Genomic DNA, 24,202 nt, shown 5'->3' with positions numbered 1-24,202 from the left:
TATTTCTTTCAAAATACAATCAATGTTTATTCAAATTCAATTAATGAATACTTCCTCATTCCAAACCACCAAAATTCACAGGCAGCCAGATTGCATGTACATATGTGCCTTGAGCCAACAGCAGTTACCTGATTGGTGGGTGAGTATCAACTACCTGAACCTATATATATATATATATATATATATATTGTGACGCGGTATTTAATTCATAGATAAATTTTCCCCGATACCGCGAGACAAGGGACTCTACTTGTTTTGAGGGCGCCAGGCTAGCCGCATGGCTAGCCGCAGAGTCACGCCGCTGGCTGTCACCTGGCCCATCACACTCCTCGTCCCAGGGGAGGGCTCGCTCACCTTTTATGTGCCCCGGGGTGGGCAGCGGCTCTTCAGCTGAAATCACGAGGGACGCTAGGAGGCGCATAAAAATGGACTACGACGAGTAAACTTCACAAGAACTATTTATTATCACAAGAAAAGGTGTGGGCGCTCCCAAGCAAACATGACGCGCGGTGCCGACGCCTGCTGGGCCACGATGTTGGGTGGCCGCTCGGCTGCAGCCGAAGATGGCCGCCTCGCTGTCGACTGCTGGCTCCCGATGTTCCGGTCGGGGCCTGCGGGGGGCCCACACGGCGAGGTCGGTTGCTGGCACGCGCACCCCCGGTGTTCGCAGGCTGTCGGTGACTCGACGATGATAGCACACGACCTTCTCTCTCGGACCTCTCACAACGAACTCTCCTTACCACGTGTTGGCCGGCACTCTCCGCGCGCGGCGCGCCCCGCTCTCCTTTTTTCTTACATACGTTGTCGGCGCCAACAGATAGCGCCCCGCCGTTCTACGGCTCGCGAGAGGGGCGCGCGTATTCGAACTGGGCAAGTGACGCTGCGCCAAGCACAACGTCACAATATATATATATATATATATGTATATATATATATATATATATATATATATATATATATATACATATATATATATATATGTATATATATATATATATATATATATATATATATATATATATATATATATATATATATATATATATATATATATATATATCTGAGTTCTGTTTCCAATTAGATGCTTTAGACCCAAACCAGATGCCAATTCACCTTAAAAATGGGCCTGCATAACATAAATGTTATGCCCAACTCCAACTCTATACCACTCTGACCCTTATCCAATAATATACATATCTGTACAGCAAAATCACTCAGGTTCATACAAAAACTGGCATATCTATTTCTGAAGATAATCTCTACATGACAGTCTTCTGACAAGAAACATTCAGAACATTGGCCCCCTGAAATTACTAACTTCCACAAGTAATATGTAAGTTGCCACTCCAGGAGTTGTGGAAAAATGTGGACCTATCACACATATTACCGTGGCCCAAGCCACCACCAGGTATCATTATGGCAGTAGAGTATATTGACTCTGCTGATTAACTCAGGGCCACTAACTATGGTCATAAAAAGTTTCATCAATTTTTTACTTTTCCTAATACCCAAATATTCAGTCAACAGACCAAAACTGGAACACACCTGAGCCAACTCTGGTAAGGATGGCACATGGCCACCTTTGCAACTTCCTCAACAAGAGTTGAATGAAGGTACCACAGAAGCAATGGATTTCAGACAAATATTTGAAGAATGCAATGAACATGGAGATCATTTAGCATTCAATGCAGTACATCACACCATATAGCAGCAAACATGGGTGTTAGCTATGGAAGAGCCTCAGCAGGCAACTGGTCATCACAGCCATGTACCTTTCCCATGCATGTTTTAGCTCTCCTTCCCTGTAAGGTGTAAAATATAGGAGACCATTATCTATTTTGCTGACCGCTGCCTTTTTACAAAGCTTCTACAACTAGTACTAATGATAGATAGGGAAAATTAATTTACTCTGAATGTATGCTATAAAATACGAGTATGAGTATTATGCATGTTACAGCTAATCCAAAACTTCAATTTTCACAATGAATTTTTCAAAAATTTTTGTACAAGACACATTGTCAGATTCATTTATCCTTCATGCAAAAGACATCTCCAAAAATAAATGTCACACAAAAATCCCAATTCAATTTTTAAGATCTCATACTGTATGTTTTTAGGCAAGCAGTATTTCAGAATATGTAATAATTTCTTTAAAATGATATATAGCAAGATAAGAGTTGAAATAAATTATGCTTTGGCATATTCAAATGAATAAGTATTTTATACAATTAAACATAAGAACTTCATTCGTGATTTTTTGAACAACTGAAGACATGAAAATAAATGAAGATCCTAAAGCAGATATCAGGGTTTATTTAGATTCAATTTCTAATGCTTTGACACAAGTATAGCAAGTTGCAGGGAATTAATTACGCCCACAAAGCCAGCAAATAAAATGAAATTGAAGGATATATGATCAACACCCAGTTTGATGTGATATGCCATGCACCACAAATGTCGATAAAATTCAAATCAAGGAAATGCAGAGTAAAGTTTGTGAAAATAATTATCATTACATCACAATTACCTATTCTGGAAAAGCAAGGTGGATGGAATTAAGGGAGACAGAATGAGTTAATGCAATAGGTAGTATGGTACCTAGGAATATTTTGTAATCCTAGACTTGTTGATGTTAAAAGAGGGCTGAGATGTTAAAAAGGGCTGAAAAGTACAGTTATCTATGATGGAAGGGTGAATCAGAAATCTAGCTTAAGGAGGTAGACTACTTCTAATAAAAATTACCTGAGAACATCCATTTCCAGAGCTGATTGAGTGTAAGCTTCAAGAAAATGACTAAGGTCAACTCGAGACCAGGCCACTTGTTTCCATGGCTCAATAAATCGCTCCACCATGTCCACAAAGAAGGAACGCACCCTTTCCCGACCTCGGTGAAGACCGCATGCCATTCCAACCAACGCCCTTGTGTACGCACGGAAGTTTACCTCCAACTCATTGTAAGAGCGCTCCAAGAGTTTGGGTTTCAGCTTCTGGCAAACCAAGCTGAAACATTTGGCCTTATTTCAAAAGGGTATATCATACAATAACTACTGGGCCTGTAAAACGGCTCAATAATTGCATGAAAATTAGTAAGTGCTTTCAGTTAACACAAACTAAATCATGAAAAATGGATATTGACCTGATTTAACTCGGTAGCATAAAAATTACACTCTTACATGAATAAAAACCTGAAATCATGCGTAAAACAGCAAAAAATAAAAATCATGAAAAGACAAAATTTATCAATCAATACAATAAATAGAGGAGATTAATCTAAAGCTTAGTTGATAAAAGTGTCATATGCATTAGATACATGATATTACATCATTAATTTTATGGGATTTTTTTCTTTAGAAATGTCATTAATTAACCATGGAAGAGATACTATTAGAAGAAATGAATTTTTATATGAGAGCAACACCAGGCACTAACAACATGGATAATTCTACCAGAAACATTCAAATGGCTGAGGGTACACCATATAAAATTTCCCTGAAAGTTAGAAAAGTTGTGACACCATGTCCTCACATATCAAAACAATTTTTAAAAATTATCCCACTATCCTGAATTCTGCGTGAATAATTATTTTTAATGCAATCAGAACAAATTTTTACAATTATAAAGGTCCTCAATATTTGCCCCAGCATAAATAGCGTTGGAACTACAAATGTGATTTTTTATTTATAATTACCGCATTGATGTAATTTCCAATAAAATGAGTTAGCAAGAGAATTTTTGGACAATAGCATTAAAAGTGCTGGGAAACTGAAATAAACAAACCAAATGAGCCACATTGTGTATATTTACAAAATTCACACTTTTGATATAAGATTTTTTATCATTAGCATTAGACTGATTTTTGCCACACACATCAATTCAAACTACATGCAGTAATGTACTTTACAAAAAACTAAAATTGCATTTTTTTTATATTTAATGAGATTCGAGTCAATTATGGCCCGAAAAATAATTCAGCGATTCACAAGGTTTGTAAACAGTCATGTGAATGACCAGAGAGAAACCTGAAAGTTTCAATAAAAATAATATTGAATGAATCAGAACTTTAGACAAATGGTAATTTCACTTTTCTTCTGCATCCCCCTTAAATAGGTTTAATTTTTCAAAAATGAAAAACTCTTATATCCAGCAGGCAATTATTCTTAATGCACATGTATGTAAGTTACACTTCAGTACTATTGTATTAGTTTGAATTCATATGATAGGTTTCCTCTATATAATTATAATGCTTATATGAACTGCCAATAAAGTAAATTTGATTTCCCATGATCACAACACATTGTAACGGCTTGAATGTAAGATGGTATTTCTTCCACTAGGCAAGGGGTTTAAAAAGACATCTCATCTCATTTTCTGCCCCAAGAAAACCAATTGCAATCTGGACAACACCAGTCTTCCACTCCACTACTCATACTGTGCATACAGGGAGTCAAAATTAATGACACAATGATAATAACTGAAAACATTATATTTATACAAATCAGAGCTAGCACAATATCACAGCCCACCACCATTGATGTACCACGGTTAGTGATATCACTTCATCTGCCTGATATAGAGTTATCATAAACTTTTTTATTCACATAATTATGGCAGAAATATTTGATTGTATACTATTGTTAGTTTAACGTGTAATGCACATGTGGTACATCTTTAATTGTTTGACTCCAGTACTGCATTATTGGCAGCTGTACAAAAGTGATGTGCTGTGGGCTTCAGAGAACTCACTGCTCCCAAACATATTTCATGTACAATTTTTCTACTACCACCATGTGGATGGTACTCAATGAAATTTTAATTACCTCTGAGCATGCTCTAACCATTATTATGTATATAACCTTATCTAAAAATAGCAGCAGTAGTGTTAATGTTTACCTCTGTAATTACCTCCAGGTCCACTTTACGTTGACAAATGATTGTGTCCCATCTTTAAGTACTGTATTTTCCCATCGATAACGCGCACTTATGTATAATACACACCCAGAACTTTGTAGTTATCATGAATTTGTATAGATACCACGTGCCCAGGGCTTCATAGTTATCTTGAACATGTATAAATGCCGTGCATCTGTATAAACATATATATACGCACGTAAATATTATGTATAGTGTGTGTTAAACTACGTCTATATTGCATGTGTCTGTGTAAAAATACATTATATATGGATATTTTCAATTTTCATTACATGATGCACATCTTCATTTTTTTCTGTCATCTGAACATTTTTCTATAGATAACGCGCGCATCATCGATGGGAAAATATGGTAATTTAAACCCTCTTCTAACCATACAATAGGAAAGAAGACTCTCCATTAGACTCATGTAGCATTGCATGGGTCTTGGATGGCAATTTGTACTGGCAAAAGCAAAATTATAATGCAGTGTCATTATGAAACTTCCATCACTGCCATAGGGGAACTGAACCTGTTTCAAATTGCAGTGACTGCCACGGATGTCATACTGGAGTCAAATCAATGAAAGTTGTCCCACATATACATTACACATTAAGCTAACAATATATTTTAAAATTAAATTTTAAAACAAATTATGGGAATGAAAAAATGTGATTATTCCCTAATGGACAACCCTGGTAACTCCACCTAACTGAACCCTCCTAACTCTACCCTATAGCCCATAATTCTTCACTGCAAATGGGGACCACAAGATTGGGGTCCTATTCATTACTGAATTTTTATGGTGGATTCCTGATGAATAGTTGGATTAACTTCAAGATCTACGAATAGGGGTCAAAACTGTAATTCACGTAGGCTATCTCGTAAGATTCACATTGATAATCTAAGCTTCAGCATTTGTAGTGAGGTTGGGTCTTAGTGATATAGAGTTTCTTCTTGGCACAATGTCAAGTATTGTTCTCTCATCATTTGTACATGTAATTGGATTATTATTTAAGTACTCCCCTATCACATGTCTAAAATAAAAAGTGCAATTTTAAATTGCATATTTTGCACAAAGGCTCATCTCTCTTATTAATTGTAGCAATTTTCATATAAAATACACCGATTCTTTATAAAAAACACTCTGCAAACTTCTCTTACCATTCCAGTGCAGCAAGATTTCCTTAACATTCCCTGACATCAGGAAATCCTCTATCCAATATACTAAGAGAAACTCTGGGTAATTAATTATGACCTGGACCAATTTTAAAGGCATATGAAATGCATCCAAAAGCAACCATCCCAAACTACACAACACCTTTCAAGCCAACTTTGATCCTAGTCTCACAAAGATTTTCCCCTGGTTAAGATTTTTTTACAAAGAAAACATAAATAACTGCTTTCACAGGATCATTTCAGTAGAAGACAGCACTGCATCAATATCCCTCAATGCTTAAGTATTTTATCCCATCTTTGACATAAAAAGTTACAATAAATTATGCACATTTTATGGACTCCACAACACACTGATTTTTTAAACGAGTAATCTGAGTGACGTGTGGAATTCAAATTACTACTACGAAGAGTTTTGTTTTCTTGTTCAAAATGTCGAATACATCAAAACCTGGTCATAAAATAAATTTTATTCAATAAAATTTATCCAGTGCTACTATCAGTTATTCATTATGTTCAATTTCCACCACATCATGCCTGAAACTACTCAATTAATGCTCTGAGTTCTACATTTTCATGTGCACACATCATGCAACAAATATTGGCCAACAATTTTAATCATCACTAAATACACTCGCCTAAAAAATTTCATTTAATGTGGGGGCTATACAGGGAGTAGTCAAAAGTTGGTCTTTGACAGTGACAAAATTTTTATATCATGCCCTTGATGAATGCCAAGTTATTTTTACAAAAATTAGGAATTATCAAGGATGTGACATCACAACCTCATTATCATTGTGGGATGACAATTTTCGAGACTCATTGCATAAGGGTCTTGTTCTCTGCAAACAACACCCAAATGATCAGCAAGGACCTCTCCAAAATCAACAAATGAATATTAAAATTATAGAATTGCTTGGTTTCCAAGAGAGCCTAATACCCATTATTTTTGTGAGCTGTACATATATTCTATATTTCAAGGAATATTTAATAGTGAAATGATTTTTTAACCTGATAAATTTTTCCTGAGCTAACTCTAAAATACTCTGGTCCAATGGTGGACACAGCAAGTGTGTGTGTGTGTTGATATGAGGTATGCTCAAAAAGTTCCAAACTTTTGGAACAGTGCGCCTCCAGTTGGTTATTTTTTAATACACTTGGAGGCTTTGTGTCCACAGAAACTTTCAGCATAAATACCTTGTACCACTTCATTGAATGGCTATGGTCATTTATTTGAAGGGGTGTTCGTAAAGTGCGGCAAAAAATTGGATCTACATGAATGAGCTCTTCAAAGGAGTAGCTTTGTTCTGTGAAATTCTACGTGAAACTCTGCAAATCCCTCACAGAAACTTTTGAGTTGATTACCAAGGCTTATGGTGAGGATACTATCAAATGTATGAGTGGTTTATCCAGTTCAAAAAGTGGCAGCAATTAGTGGAAGACAACAGGCACTCTGTAAAACCATCGACTTTGACTGATGACCTCACACATTAAGAAAGTGAACAATCTTGTTCGTGCAAATCAATGTTTGACTATCAAAGAACTTGCAAAAGAGTGTGGTATCTTGATTGGTTCATGCTATGAAATTCTGACTGAAAAATTGAGACTGCATTGAGTGGCCACCAAATTCATGCCTTGCCTGATGACAGCAGACCAACAATGAGATCAAGTCTGTTAGTAACTCAACGCAACAATTTCAGAATGTAAAAATCGTTCAACTTGACCGGTATTTGAACCCAGATTCCTTAATGTCCGGCCTAGTTCTTCAGCCAGTTAAGCATTCGAGGCATCCTCTTATACTCTGAAATTTTTGGGGCTTAAAAGGAACAAGATGTGACAAAATACTGTACATACAATGTCACAGGCATTCGTAGTCGTGCACAACGCGCCACAGTCCACAAGGTTAACGCCAACTATAAACACTTAAGCTGTCTATACCTTAGACAAATTCCAAAGAAACTGCAGGAGATGCCGCAACGGTAACTTTTAACAGAGTCATCCGCTTTCATTTTGCTTTCATCATATGAGTCATTCGGGTCCATATCCCAGTCAAGGTAAATGATTTTGACACTCTGAAATTGTTGCATTGAAATGCATATTAGCGGATGAATCCGTTAAAAGTTACTGTTGCAGCATCTCCCTCAGTTTCTTTGGAATCTGTTAGGAACTGTTTGATCAAGCTGAAGATGATGAACCCTTCTTGTCCAGGATCATAACAGGTGATGTGTCATGGGTTTATAGATATGACATCAAAACAAAAGTGCAACCTTCACAATGGACCCCCACCCCAAAAAAGCTTGACAAGTTTGCTTGAATGGTGATGCCCACTGTTTTTTCCAATCCAAAGGGGTTTGTGCATCATTAATACCGACCCAAAGGCCAGACAGTCAACACAAAGTACTACCTACGAGAGAGAATTAGGCAAAAAGGCCCGAATTTTGGAGGAGTGGCAAGTGATTTTTTTACCATGACAACATGCTGGCTCATTCATTTCTCAGAACTCATGAGTTTTAGCAAAAAAAACCTCTTGTGTTTCCCCACCCACCACACCTGGTCCCATGTGACATTTTCCTGTTCCCCAAACTAAAAGGAAACACAAAGGAAAAAAATTTGCCACCATTCTGGAGATTGAGGAAAATTCAACAGAGGAGCTTATGAGCATTCTGGAAGAAGCATTCCAGGATTATTTCAAAAAGTGGTAACACCATTGGGATAAGTGTATACATTGAGGATGAGACTAATTTGAAGGGTATTCTCACCAATAATTTGCTAGTGAAGTATTTTTCCTGTGACAAAAAAGTTCAGGAACTTTTTGAACAGACCTTGAATATTGTGAAAGTGAAGCCATTCATCCAATTGTGTATATTTGTGTTCTGAAAAATAATTAATGCTAATTCTTAAAACTATCATACGATGCATCCACAGGAGTGCTAGATTAATAGCCTACAGTCGTACATGTGCCTGAATGAACCACTCAACATAAGAATTTTTTTAATACTCTGTATTGGCCTTTAGATACTAACTGTGGTGGTTTTCTAATGCAGCATATCACAGATTACTTAATGCAAGCATGAATTCATAACACTTGTTCAAAGGAGAAGACTTTCAGGGATGCCATTGAGTGCACTGTGCATATGAATTGCCCTCTGCATACTGCAAGTGCTGCTCTCTACCTCTCATCCTGTAAGTACACATTTACATTCAGCGCCGAAACTTCTCTAATGTAATGGCAGTTATTACTTCATACATACCAAATGTTCAATTAAGGTGTTTAGCATATGCAGTTTTGTTTATTTGATACCTATGAGACAAAGCAACTGATGGAAAATTATTAAAATCCGAGCTACAAAGCCAGCAATAAGAAAATTAATTTTTTTCAAATGTACTGGAAGATGATTTACTCTAAGTGTCTGTAGTATAGAAGACTTCATAAATAAAAATATAATTGCAACGAAATAAATTTTTGTTTTTTTCCAAAATTTTCATATCTTGGAATTGATTGATTTCCCTAAAGTTGGGATGAAAATTAGGATTTCAATACACAAACCACAGACAAGAAAAAAGTATGTTTGCAAACTAAGGTACTGTGCACTGAAAACATGTATTTTCAATCATACACCAACACAACATACAAAATATTTTTGGAATATACAATAATGCAATCACCTCACCTCCCAGCTACAAACTTCCATTGAATATCCCTCCTCTTTTGATCCCTTACATTTTGCAAAATGGAAGTTTTTGTCATAAAAATTGAAAAAAATTGTTTCCTTGGTGGTTATGCCACCTTACAATACTCAATATATGATACAGGTTGCATAAAATCCGGGGAGCCGCCAGATAAAGGATATCCGGGGAGCAGCCAGGTTTTTTTGCCCTATTTTTGCTATGAATAACAAGCAGATGAAAGAAAAGGTAATAAAATGGATTTAATGGCCTATAATTATTGTGCAAGAAAAACTGAACAACATCAAAAACCTTTTGTTCCAACTGACTGTGCCTTGTTCAAGTTCTGTAAGGATATACAGATAAATCAATGTACTGGTGGAATATGAAATTTTATATGCATTTGAGGTTGGTTCATTAAGGTCAAAATTATCTTTCATAGAATCCAATAGCATGACACTTTCGGGAGTAGAGCCAAAAGTTTAGAAACCAATTAAAATAATCAGAGTGCATGGCTTATACCAACATTAAGAACAATAACAATCATTTAAATGTGCATTACAATGCAACAATTTCAGAGTAAAAATCATTCACCTTGACCAGGATTCGAACCCGGATCCCTCGATGTCCGGCCGAGTGCTTTAGCCAGTTAAGCTATCAAGGTATCCTCTTGCACTCCAAGATTTTGGGGCCTTTAGGAAACAAGATGTTGTGACAAAATTCCATGCATACACGCATTGTATGTACGGTATTTTGTCACATCTTGTTCCTTTAAAGACCTCTAAATCTTGGAGTGTAAGAGGAAGCTTTGATATCTTAACTGGCTAAAGCACTCGAACAGACATTGAGGGATGCAAACTTGCTTGAATCCTATACTCTTACACCGGCAAAAACCAGTAATTGAGTTAGTGTTTGCATGTATGTAACATCAAGGATGGAAGTGTTTAAAATAATTTTGAATGTTTTTTTTTTAAATTAAGATCATAAATACCAAAAATACATCAGCTAAAAAAAACTATTACTCTAGTGAAGGATCTCAGGTTTTCCCGGCGTATGGTATTCAAGAAGTTCTCTCGGGTTTCCCACCGGGTCAGGTTGCAGTACACCGACGTTTCGAAGGCTGACTCTGCCATCGTCTTCAGGGTGAAGTTCAGAGCATAAAAAAGGCCTGGTATTTATACACCCTGCCAAGGCTCAGGTGTACCCTGATTGGTCGGAAGCGTTAGTGTGCTCCGCTACGGCCAATCGGGTGCGTTCCTGTGCATTTTTTATTTTCTTTAGCACTGGCTTCCAAGTGTCACTGATTTGGAAGCCGTTGTCTCTGTTGAAAGTATTGGTGTCTAGTCGGATTTCAATGGCTTCTTTCACCATGCGATCCCAAAATAAATACCAGGCCTTTTTTATGCTCTGAACTTCACCCTGAAGACGATGGCAGAGTCAGCCTTCAAAACGTCGGTGTACCGCAACCTGACCCGGTGGGAAACCCGAGAGAACTTCTTCATTACTCTAGTGTTTGCATATACCCTGCCAGTGGCTGATAGAATGCATTCACTGGAGAGGGAGGTTTCTCTAAACAAATACAAATAAAGTAATGGTAAGCAAATTTTTTCAGGAACAACTGAATGATATTTCAAAGGTCAAGTAATCTCTTATATGTTGTTTCAGTTGATGATGGTAGTTGAATAGGGATTCATGGATTTATCAACATTTGATGAGAAACTTTAGCATAGGAAAATGGAAAATATTCCTGATGGGGAAAAATGTAGGGAGGAGGTAGAAGAACCTCTAAAAAAGCATATTCATTTAGAGTTTACTGCGGATAATGCTATCTTCTAAACTAAAAGATGTCCTAAACATTTCACTTGAAGACTTCTCAAGAATGAATACAGGGTCTGTCCTAAAAATACGTTTTCTTTTTCTTGCCTTCTTTTTTGACTCAAAAGGCATTATCCGCAAAGAGTTAGTGTACTAGGGATGGACAGTGAACAGTAAGATTTATGTTAAAGCTCTTGAAAGGCTGAAGAAAAGAGTGCAATGCGTCAGGAAGGAGATCTTTGGCAACTGAATGCCGCACCATGACAATGCACCATCCCACACAACCTTCCTCATAACAGAGTACCTGGCCAAACACAAGGTGGCAATGCTGTCCCAGTGGCCCTATGGCTCCAATGTGGCACCGCTGGACTTCTTTTTGTTCCCAAGAATAAAAAGGATCTTCAAAGGCAACCATTTTGAAACATTGAATGTCAAAAAGGCTGTGATGAGGTGCCTGAACAAGGTTCCAGTTAACACCTTCCAGAAAGCACAGTGTGACTGGCAAGGTTCTGGCATCGGTTTGTCATTGGGCAAGGGTACAATTTTGAAGAATTTTAATAATTTGAACTTTGATCTGCAATAACTTTTCTTCCCAGATGTATTCTACTTATTTTTGGGACATCATGTACTATGAATACTTTTGCAAGATTCCATAAGCCTGTGCGAAGAAGTTTTAAACCGTTCAGTATGTTCTAGGGGAGATAGGGATGATTATAAACCATTTAAGGAAATTGTTAATCGCCCTACAGTCACCAAAGACTTATGTAATGTATCAGTATCTAATCATCTAAAATTATAAAAAAATTATCTAAAAAAATCAATCTCAAAATCCAATATATCAGTTCAATCGCAGTGTAAGAAAATTTCTACTCTTTCCAGTCTCTTAATAAGATTGCACTTTGACAGAAAATCTTTGTCAGGACACAATAAAGTAATTATAGTGAAGAAATAATGCCACATCAGAATCCTGAAAATCATATGAAACAGTTTCAATACATACTTCTGAGTCTCAAATGTGCTTTGACTATATGTGCATCGTAATATTGCCTAATTCAATTCAATTTAATACAGATGGCCTTTCACAAACTGTGTGGGATGTTTCTTTTACATTGCTAGGAAGTCCCTCCACCTCATCATCATCAAAACTCTGTAATGAGTAATGAGGGTGAGGGTAAATTGCTGCACAGGAAAGTAAGGCAATGGCAGATTGCGGCATGCAGTGTTACAAACCCAGTCCCGGCACCCACACTTGGGAGCTTGCTCTGCAGGATGCTAACCATCATGAAATGGTATTTAAACCCTAAGAGTCCAAAGTACATCAATTCAGTTTTTGCCCCAAATTGGCAGATATGTTTGTCTCAACGGAACTGTAAAATGGGTGATTGGTATCTTATATTTTGGGTTGCAAATCTGAATTTCACACTCCTTGAAATTACACACCTAAACTTAAAGACTGACCATATGTCTATTGAACCAAAACATAACTGTTTTACCACCAAATTGATCATTTCTTATATATGAACTTGATTTGCACTTCAGTTCTGAAAAATTAGCCCCACATGGCACCCATATTTATGACATCAACCTATAGCTTTTCCACATACAACATCTTGGGAGGGCTTAAATCAGTCTGAAATGCATCTTTGCAACCAATCTTCAAGGGGACTTCTGATAGCATTTTAATTATCGATATGATTTACAAGCTTTCACAGGTATCACAAAAGTAGGTATCTCACAACACACTGTAACTGCATAACTTAGGGTTTAATATCTTCTGAAATTTACAATTAGCATTGTATATGAATGCATATGAAAGAAATTTAAGTTAAGAAGCAAAATTATGGAAAATACCATGGAAGAAATCACTTCACTTGATTGGGATCAAAACTTAAGTCTGCCAATTAACAGTAAGTTATGCTAATATGATAATTCAATGCACCAAGTCATACTCCAGAATGCATTTATGAGGAGGTTAATGCAAGCATGGCTTGGTGTTGCCAATGGTGTCATAACCAACTGGAGGGGTCAAACTTCCAGTCTAGTTAAATGAACTTTTTCATAAAACTCTTCATGTAATTACTCTATTAATTAAATCACTAAGTTAAGGATATAATAACAAAAGCTAAAAAGTAACATGTGGGGACAAGACAAGTGAGATTATGAACAAAAACTATGATTTTCAGAGCCTTCCAGTATGAAGCTTACCATAGTTTTTATCTCTCTGTCCCATGCAAATTGTTTCTCATGTGATTGGTTTACACACAATTCTACATAACTCACTGTTTATGTTCCTTGTCCTTTTCCAGCAATATGCGAAGATCACGCATATCCAGGAGAAATTCCCTATCCAAATCTGTGTCATCAATGGCAGCACCATCTGGATCTCTGTTACAGCGATATGTCCATTTATCCATAAGTACTCGAGCACAATGAAGGAAGTCAGAAAATGTTAGGTACTGCAGCTTTCGTTTACCAGTTTCAAAACGCATGCATCCAATGAAGACAACAGCTCCATACTTCCTACAATGTAGAAGGACCATGCAAATAAAGACCTAAGGATAATCTTTCCACATCAACATTCATACAATTATTAGACATTTAAAGAAATTGTCAAACAAAATATCACTGGTCAGACTGCATTTGTCAGAGAGTTAATATCAAGATATTTAATGCCTATACTTGAATGGTGAACATGTCGTAGAACCCCCATATCTATGGGTGATACATTTTAATACCTTCAATGGTTGACTGTACTGCAGAAATATCCTTTATCTAGTAACACACTACAGCAGAAACCATATAAGAATATGTATTAGTCTTTTTTGCTTACATACATGCTGTCAGATTATCTTAGAAGGGTAATTCCTCAGTTCATCTTCGGAAAAGAAAGAAATACTTAGTTGTTCCACATATATTTTATTAACACGACCTAGGTTTCGACTTACAAAGTCATCATCAGGTAAAGAACAGAAGACACAGGGCTTTATATAGTGGATAGAGAGCTGGAAAGCCCTGTGTATAGAGCCCTTCTATATAAAGCCCTGTGTCTTCTGTTCTTTACCTGATGATGACTTTGTAAGTCGAAACCTAGGTCGTGTTAATAAAATATATGTGGAACAACTAAGTATTTCTTTCTTTTCCGATATGAATCGCTTCCACAAAGTGACGCCTCAGACAATTTTATTCATCAGTTCATCTTATTCTTATTAAAGTTCTTCTTAGTTCTTCCAGCTATTTTTGGGAATGATATTGACAATTAGCCCTCCCATGGACTAAAACCTTGACGTGGTGGGAGGCCTTGAGCATTCCGATGACCCATAGAGCTGTGCTGGTAGGAGAAATGATAATTGCTCCTGGTAGGGTCGCCCATGCCAGATAGGTCGAAAGTTATGAACCAGATGAAAGGTAGTCTGTGCAGCATCTATTCCTCAGTGAGGCAGCTGCAAAGGTGTCTGACCCCAGTGGGGCAGCCATTGAGTGATGATGTCATGTTAAAAACAATATTGAGGGAGGCAACAGGAAACCACCTCAATTATCATTCTCAAGACTTTTATGATGGACAGCATAGAGAAAATGAATCATGGCAACTATGGAACTCTGCCCAATCGGCCATGTATTGTGCCCAGCAGTGGGAGAGGCAACGCTTCCATGGTCATCATCTCACGAAACCCTTGCAAAGCAAAACCGACAGCAGCAGCACAAAAGACATTGAAGAGGGCCAAATCAGCTAGAATAGGAACTTGGACTGCTAGATGTTGAGGACAGAAAAATTAGAGAATATACATTGAGAGATGGAAAGAGGAAATAAACAAGATATGTAGATATTTTAGGTCCATGCAAGGTGAGATGGAAGCATAGTGGGGATTACCGTAGTGATAGTTATAGTGTAATATACAATGGAGGGGCCGAGAGGCAGCAAGGGGGTGCATTTATATTGAATAAAAAGGAAGGAAGACGCATATTCGACATAGAGCAAGCAACGGATTGAATATTACTAGTAAAGTAAAAGCAGAACCAATGAACTTGGTCACTGTTCAGGTATATTCACCACCAAGCAATCATAGGGAGGAAGAAATCGATAGGGTATATGATTCGTTAGATGACAAAACCACCTTGGTCCCTGCAGGGAAACATATGATAGTGATGGAGGATTGGAATGCGATGATAGGCAAAGGGAGAGGTGAGGAGGGGGATTACAGTTAAGGCATGAGGAATGACCGTGGGGAGAAAGCAATTGAGTTCTGCAGGAGAAAGGGGTTCAGTCACCACCAACACATGGTTTATCCACCTCAAAAGGCATAGGTATACATGGAAAATGCCAGGTGACTCAGAAAGGTGTCATTTAGATTATACTATGTTCAGGCACAGATTAAGGAACAGCATGACCAACAATTCGCTCAGTTACCCAGGAGCCGATGCAGACTCTGATCACAATTTAGTAGTCATGAAGTGTAGCATACAATTCATAAAGATAAGGTAAGGGATGTCGATTAGGAAATAAAATGTAGTAGCATTAACTGGAATGACAAGGAAGGCACATCAGCAGGCTGTTGAGAAAATCATAAGTGAGGGAAAGAAGCTGAATACTATAGATGAAAAATGGGACTATATTAAAAAAGGGATACCAAAAGCTGCAAATGAAACTATAGGAATGGTTTATAAGAAAAGGACAAGGAAACCACAAATTCAGTATGAGATGATTAGAAAGATAGATGAGAGAAGGAAATGGAAGAATATGAATACAGAGTTAGACAGAAAGAAGTACAAAGAGTTAAATAATAAATAGAGATGGTAACAAATAGAGCAAACGAAGCATGGTGGAAGACAGTCCAACAATATAGAAAGTTTACAGAGGAAGGGTGGAATCGGCAAGTTATACAAGAAGGTTAACACACTAACCAGAAGTAAGAAGGGAAAATCTGTATTTTCAATTAGAGAAAGATAAAATACTAATTGAAGCAGGAAAGACCCATGACAAATGGAAGGAATATATCGAAGAACTGCATTGTAAAGAACTTAGGCCAGCAAGTTTTGACATAGAAAGTGAAAATGACGTAGATGAAGATAGGCTAGGTCCAGGCTTACTCGAAGGTGAGATAAAAAGAGGATTAAGGGAAATGAAATAAGGCTGTGAGGTTACACAAAAGTCCTGCAGAACTACTTTTAACTTCAGAGAAATGTGGGAGAAAGAGTTTTTATGGACTAATTCATAGCATTTATGAGGGATGAATTAAGCCAGAAGACTTTGTCAGTTAAGAGTTACTTCCTAATCAAAGAAAGTTAATTCATGAGAGGACCATAGAAAATAAGTTTGATTTTACACACAGCTAAAGCAGTCTCGGAATTATCAACAAAAGGATGGAGAGCAGGGCAAATGATTACTTATGGGATGATCAGTTTGGGTTGTTTTCTTAGGAGAGATAAGAGAAATATTTGGTCATTGTGTCCATCCAGAAATTACCTTAGCTAGTACATTCACTATAATAATAATATTAGACAATCAGAATGAAGGAGCAATAATTATTAAGAATTAGTGAGCCACAGTTACCAAGATGCTTGCTTATGCTTTTGGTATGCGCCATAGCAGAGGAAAGAAATTCACTTTCATATTCTTTGTATTTCCCACAAATGGGAAGGTATTAAGAAGTAGGAGATTAGGATTACCTAGTAAAGGTTAAACTTGTTTTTAAATTCCTGAATAAGTTTCACTGGGAGAGTAATCATGCAATATCCCTCTTGATGCTGTCAATATATCAACTTGCCTAGTCCAGAATTCATCTCAGAGTTGTAATTTTGTAAGCCACAAGGGTGTGGCCCACCCTAATCCTAGGCTCATTGTCTCAACACAGCAACCTATTTGCAAACTCTCCCAAGAAGCTGATTATTGAAAAGTCATTCAAATATCAGCTCCAAAAAACAGTACAATGAACTTCCAAGAACCATAAGATTCTCTTCTAACCTAGCATCACCTCTTAGCACACTGCCTTTGTTATGTGGTTCCTTTAGTTTCAATTAATTTTGTTCCCTCCCACTGAATAAATGACCAGGTTTTGTTGAGATGACATTGAAAAAGGTGTCACATTTCATGTTTCAGAGTTTTTTGTAAAAAGAAAGTATTTGCAAAGGTGAATTAATGTTAATGAAAATGCATCAAAATGTAAACATACAAAGTTTGTACGAAATAAGGAGGTGATTTTTACTGATCACCCCATATTGGCCCTTGCCAGGCGACAGAACACTGCCGAGCAAAGCAACAAGTTCAAACAAATTTCTAAAATGAACAATTAATGGCAGACAACTCTTAGCAATCCAGCAGGCAAAATCCAAATGAAGATATATGCATGACTTTATAGATAATGGCAAGGTAATAACATAGATGGTAATTAGGTGTAAATGAGGTTTACTTTTCTGGTCAGCCAACTGTTTCGATTATTTGAATAAAACTCTGGGAGATGAGAGGTTTGAGTTTGTCTCCTCTTTCAAAATGTCTCTAAAAAGAAAGCTTGGTTTAAACCACCTTCATACCAATGCTATCAAAAACATGGAACCAGGCCAAAATGACTTTAAGGGTTAATGACCCATGTAACTATGGATGGCCGAGATTATCAAAAGTATTGTCTACTAACTCTACTTAGGCCTGTGTTTCAGTGACCCTCTTCCAAACCATAAGCATTCAAAAATCTCTATTCAGGGGAATGCCAACCCATATCTTCCCTTCTGTTAGGCAAGGGATTTTCTATCATTTCATCAGGTGGATTGTGCAACAGGTTGGTCAACTCATCATCAACACTTGACTCAACATTTTTTCCTCCTAAAACGGTAACTGCTTAGGAAGGGGCATAACATAATAAAATACATGGGACATTATTAAACTTATACTCTAACAATATTTTCATCATCATCAGTATTTCAATCCTAATATTGGTTTACTGCAACTTTCCACCCGTCTCTATTCATTGTAACAATGTCTACGTTCCACTTTTATGAGAATGTGCCTTCTGCCCGACATATTTTTCTAAGACAAGCCAGTGACATTGTAATTAACAAATGTTTGTGTGGTCTTACTTCTCAGTCAATTGCTTTGGTTCAGATAGATATACAGAAGCAGCTTATTCAGAAATATATGCAGCTTCGCCATCACATTTTACATATTTCGAATTATGCCTTTTCTTCAATCTGCATCCTGAACTTGATTGAATAGTTTGGTTTCCTTCTTTACAGTTGATTTTTTCACTGTATTAAAAAACTAGTAATTTTGATGTAAATTTTACATTCAAGAGGAAAAACTTTTCTTCATATCTTAGCCTAAAAATGTAATACTTTAACCATTTTGACACCTTTTCCCTCACTGTAGATGAAACATAAATATATATGGTGCCAAAGAATAAGATACATCAACATTTTTCTTTTGTACTTCAAAATGATGGAAGATTCATTGTTTCCATACACATCAGCAACGTATGTATAGAAATTTAAAGTTTTGAAGGGAGTAAAAAATAAGCACTTTTTAACTAATGGTGAGCATGTCAAGGCTTCTCCCACACTTTGAGGAATTGCCATGACTAATTTTGCATTTTGGGGAGATTATAAAGACAAATTAAGGGTAATTATTCCAATAACTCTTAAATATAGGCAAATAAATTATATATTTGAATAAACTGGAACAAAATATCCTAGAAATGCACCATATTTGGACCTCTATGCAGCACAAATAGAGGAGAAGTCACCAACCATAGTTATCAACCCAAAGGTTCGTTTGATAACTGAGGGTAGATCTCAAGCAGTACTAAGGCCAACAGCATATGAAATTTACACAGGAGGGTAGGAGGGCCAGTTCCTCCTTTACCTACACCACCTGTAGTTTCTCAGGAGATCTATTACCCAAATCACACAGCTTAGGTAAAGTTGAGGGTTTAATTGTTCCCGGCTCAACTTTGTGGAAGTTCATGTTTATTAAATGAAGAATAAATGTATCTTTCCACTGTCCTTTCTTCACGTACAACCAGTTTCAACGCTCAAGCGTCATTATCAGGTACAAATTAATCAAGTTGTAGTCCATTTATATACCATTCATGAGGGAGAGGAGGGGTGGGTGAGAGAGGAGGGAGGAGGAGGGGAAAAAAGTGGGGTTGCGATCAGCATTAATGGGGAGGGGGGAGAGGGGTATTAAGCGTCAGGAAAGGTGATTGGTGGGTTCACAGTGGGGTGGGGGGTTCGTTGGGTCTTTCTGTGAAGGAAAGGGGTACTTCCACCAGTTGTACGTGAATAAAAGGACAGTGGAAAGATACATTGTATTCTTCATTTAATAAAGTTGAGGGTGCCTAGAAGTGTTTCCCGGAATCGAACCAGGGCCCTTCGGTTAGTAGTCCAACATTAGTCAAGTATTTTAGCCCATTTAGGATTGGATATCAGAATATAATATCACCTTAAATATAAGGAAGAAGGATAGGGCTTCTAAAAATTAAAAATGTGCACAGTTGGATTTGACATCTGTGAAATGGAATGGCCTAAAAAGAATTTTGTATAGGTATCTACAATATAAGTCACATGAGATACAGAAATGAAAATGTGTGGGGGGGAAAAGTGAAAAAAACTGTGAGGGACTTAAAATATACAGTATGCATAGAGTTGGGATACACAAGAGTTTTATAATTTGAAATTACACATTGATTATTTAAATGTAATTACAGCATCAAACTATGCATAATTTAATATCTTTAGATAAATATATATAAATTGCTTTGGAAAAAAGAGCAATGAATTTGGGGTACTTTTGTCCTAGATTTGTGATAACGAAGGAAATAACTCACTCAGCTAGTTCCTGTGACAGGAGAAAGTTATGTTGGATGTTTGTAACAACAGATCCTTGCATCTCTTCCACTGATTTATAAACTCTCTTCACATTATCAAACTGTCGTCTATGGAAAAGTAATAGAATTAATACAAGGACATATTTTACCAAACGGATATGAGAAATGTACAAGCACTGCATGACCTAAAACTAACCTGCATGATTTTAGATGAACTTTAGTTTTATCACTGACTTCATCTAGGTCCTTTCTGTGCCTTGATGACAGTTTTTTCCCCAGAAGTTCACGTATAACCACATCATCAAATTCATAGTATCTACAAAATATTATTTAATATTAGGCTCCAAAATAGTCATACAGCAATATGATGTTCAGGAAATTAATGTCAGCGAAGAATGATCTGGTACTTTCCCGGCAAATAATGTTTTCCAAGATTATTCGGGTCTCCCACCGGGTCCACGTTCGTAGGTTTGCCGACGTTTCGATGGCCGAGTCGTCCATCAAAACGTCGGCAAACCTACGAACGTGGACCCGGTGGGAGACCCGAATAATCTTGGAAAATTAATGTCAGCATTAACCACAAAAAATTTTAAGCATTCCAAATACGTATTAAGACTGTACTGTCCATCAAACTTTATAAATTTATCACTAGATGATCACTTGATATCAACTCAACTAAGATACCGTGCCAACCACTTCTAATTGTCAACATTTTTTGCTGTGAGGTTTGTAATGGAGTAAGCATAAATTTAAAATAGTTTCATATCAATGTGAATACTTTTTTAGATTAATGTTTTATATCCACCAAGAAAGATACAAAAAGTTTTAGATCAAATTGAGTAGCTTCAGGCGTGATGTGGTGGAAGTCAAACATAATGAATAACTGATCATAGCACTTTTCCACTTGATACTACCACAAATCAGAAGTGCTACACGTGTCAAATAAATACAAAAAAATTAGATGCGTTGGAACAATTGGAAATCGTCCAATGAGTAAAGAAGAAAACCCCCCTCCATAATGGCATGCAGTTCACTTCCTACTCCCCCCTCCTTTCCATCAACTTTCGTTGGTAAACACTGACCAGGCATGACACACAACCACCCCCATCTTTGAGTGCCCCCCCCCCCAGTGTGTGAGTTAAGTGTGGAGTATTCCACTGCCACCCTTTCAGAAGGGCCTAACCCCCTTGGCCTGGACTCCAACCTTCAGCCGGTCTGCTGGTGTCGTCCCAGCTGATGATGGGTAATTGGTGACTGCCGCCATTCACCCAAGTGGACCACTTCGCACCCTAAGACTATGTGTAATGTTTTTAAAAAGGTCGAAACACTGTTTCTCTGCTATCCTTTGTAAACTTCTCCCCCTCCCCTTCCCCCCTCTCTCTCCCTCCCCCCCTCGTTTCCTACCACATCCCCTACCCTCCTTTTGGAATCTTAAATGTATATAAGATGGCACACAACTTCATTTTGTTACCTGATGATGATGTAATACAACAAAACCCAGTCGTAAAATAAAAAAAATTTTATCAAGTGGAAAAGTGCTACGATGAGTTATTCATTAAGTTTTAGATGTCAATGTAAGCAAAGTAGACATTTTGTGAACCCATTAAAAATCGAAGAGGGAGATAACCGATGAAAATTATATTTGTGATAAAATACCTAATCTTGAATTCACACCACTTTAAATGAAGCCTCTGAATACAGGTACAGCTACATGAATAAGGTTAATATGTACATTTTAAAGAGACTATCTATCAAAGAAGCAACTTCAGGTTTACTATTTCATGTAGGACAATGTTTGTGTCACATGAAATTATTGATTCTCCAATAAAGTGTCCATTTTTCACGCTTTGGGCAGATAAAGTAACCCTTTCCAACAATTATGAGTTGAGTGGCAGTAATCAGCCAATTTGTTAACAAATACCATAAATCTGATACTAATTAAAATACATTGATGCATACATTAGCCGCACAGTTTTGGAGATTTAACTTGTCAACTCCTGGAATCAGAAGAGTAAAAATGTCGTTTTTGTAAAAATTAGTATTAAATGGCATGTTTGAATATTTAGAAATGGTTGGCTTTGTCGAGTTGAATTATCCCAATATGAGTGCGGTTATGTTTATGCAGCATGAAAATTCACTGGCTGCTCAACCTTCTTATTATTAAAACCTTTCGCCACTTGTTTCTAGTGAAAGTAGAATACTATACATCGTGACTATCCCATTTTTATCGGCAATTCTGCATTTGGCAATATTTTACGCCAGTCCGTGAAATGCACTTTAACGTTGTCAATCACTTGAATAAAGTGAACTCATTTTTTATGACCAGCGAAGAATCTCACCTCTCAATGAGAAACTGTTTAGTTTCATGCTCTAATTGGAAGGATATTTGCTCATCAAGTTTTGGAGGATTATGGAGCAGCCTTTCAAGAAGGCTATATGTCCGGTAATGGTCAGCTACGTCAGAAGACAGGAGATCATAGGAAGCACCAGTTTCTTGCGTTACCCCTCTTTGGTGAAGCTGTTTTACTGCCTCAGATGCTGAAATTTATTAAATGAACATTTCTGTCACCAGTTCTCCAAAGAACGCGTTCAGGATGAGTTTTTATTGAACTATTAACATTTCGAGGACATAAATATACTGGTGATGTTAAATCCAGGATTAAGTACTTTTGTAAATGGTCAGTTGATTATATTTAGGATAGCTTTTGAACCTCTTTTAGTTGTAGAGCTACTCATTTCTTCTCACTTAAATAACATTTCAGCGCATTGGGGAAAAAGATCAGGGTTTTCTTGACTGCCCTAATAATGATTTACGATGAAAAATAATAATTTACGTGAGAACAATCTGTAAATTCTCTGGCACTGGAAAAACTTACACGAACAACCATCTATCCAAAGTTGATAAACCTCGGGATCCAGAAGCGTGTAGTTACTTATAAACACGTCAACTTCACCATACATTGTATAATTCATTGAAGCTAAAACAAATTTCCGATTACAGGGTCATAGGCAATTTTCGTTCAAAGCCCTCCCAAAATTTCCTTTGCTTTACCTTTGAACTCTAAACATACACAATATTTTTATCGGATTGATTAGAAATATTTTGAACGGAAGGAACGAAACGATATATCGTCAGCAACCAATACAGGTTACCACACGAAAGAATTAAAACTAGTAACCGCGATGCTCGAAACCGCGATAAACCAAAACATTTCTGATTCATGAATTAATTCAAACTCCTGACACTCATTTCCACTGAAGTTTCAATTTTAAGATCCGAGGTATTTGCTTCTACATATCCCTGACTTGTGAATCGATGAAATGAAAGATTACTGGTTAGGATCGTCGTTTATCACTAGTGGGTAGAACGCACATAATTGTCCGAAGTCCTACGTAGACAGTCAGCATACTTGGAAAAATACTTGGTATTTTTTTGAAGAGGCATTCTTCAGTAATGTGAAGTCCAAAAATTTACTGCAATGGTAGTGTGTCTATATTTATTCGGACACATTGCAATAATGGCACATTTACCTACCTGTTGATCTAATGACTGGAGAGTTTGGAATTCACATCCTCGTTACAAACGGTTTGGATGAAATAACCTCGTAATGAACTGCTCAATTAACTATCCTATTTAAAGAAAAGGAGCTCACCCCCACTGTCCTCAACCTGTTATATGAATATCTCATACTTTTAAGTTGCTACAGATCAGTGCTACAGCGACTTAATAGACTCCTATTTCATTGTGCATTTGAACCACGCAGAAAGAAAGGAGACAGAAGGGGAAACGTAAATTTGGACCAGTAAGCCTCAAGTGAGTACCACCT

The 24,202-nt window shown here is 37.1% G+C and overlaps 1 protein-coding gene across 1 annotated transcript; it reads right to left on the bottom strand.

Moving 5' to 3' along the window:
* Nucleotides 1-1,070: 1,070 nt before the first annotated feature.
* Nucleotides 1,071-23,468, bottom strand: Fibp (acidic fibroblast growth factor intracellular-binding protein). Its single transcript, XM_071585050.1, has 7 exons — nt 23,252-23,468; nt 22,715-22,913; nt 20,572-20,691; nt 20,376-20,483; nt 13,846-14,085; nt 2,743-3,000; nt 1,071-1,802 (listed from the first exon to the last, which is right to left on the bottom strand). The coding sequence occupies exons 1-7, from the start codon at nt 23,346-23,348 to the stop codon at nt 1,724-1,726; spliced, it is 1,101 nt and encodes a 366-aa protein (XP_071441151.1). The 5' UTR covers nt 23,349-23,468; the 3' UTR covers nt 1,071-1,723.
* Nucleotides 23,469-24,202: the final 734 nt, after the last annotated feature.

This window comes from Hetaerina americana, unplaced genomic scaffold (assembly GCF_022747635.1).
Source record: "Hetaerina americana unplaced genomic scaffold, ioHetAmer1.1.p SCAF_2, whole genome shotgun sequence".
NCBI classification, from domain to species: Eukaryota; Metazoa; Arthropoda; class Insecta; order Odonata; family Calopterygidae; genus Hetaerina; species Hetaerina americana.
Note: the sequence above shows the minus strand (reverse complement) of the source record. Positions and strands in the feature narration are given on the sequence as shown.

Bases quoted from the DNA above. Each gene is read 5' to 3' on its own strand.
- Fibp (XM_071585050.1), bottom strand. From the start codon at position 23,348: ATGAATTATACAATGTATGGTGAAGTTGACGTGTTTATAAGTAACTAC. The intron at 22,914-23,251 runs GTAAGTTTTTCC...AATAAATTTCAG, and splicing joins TTGGATAGATGGTTGTTCGT to CATCTGAGGCAGTAAAACAG. The intron at 20,484-20,571 runs GTTAGTTTTAGG...ACTTTTCCATAG, and splicing joins GTTCATCTAAAATCATGCAG to ACGACAGTTTGATAATGTGA.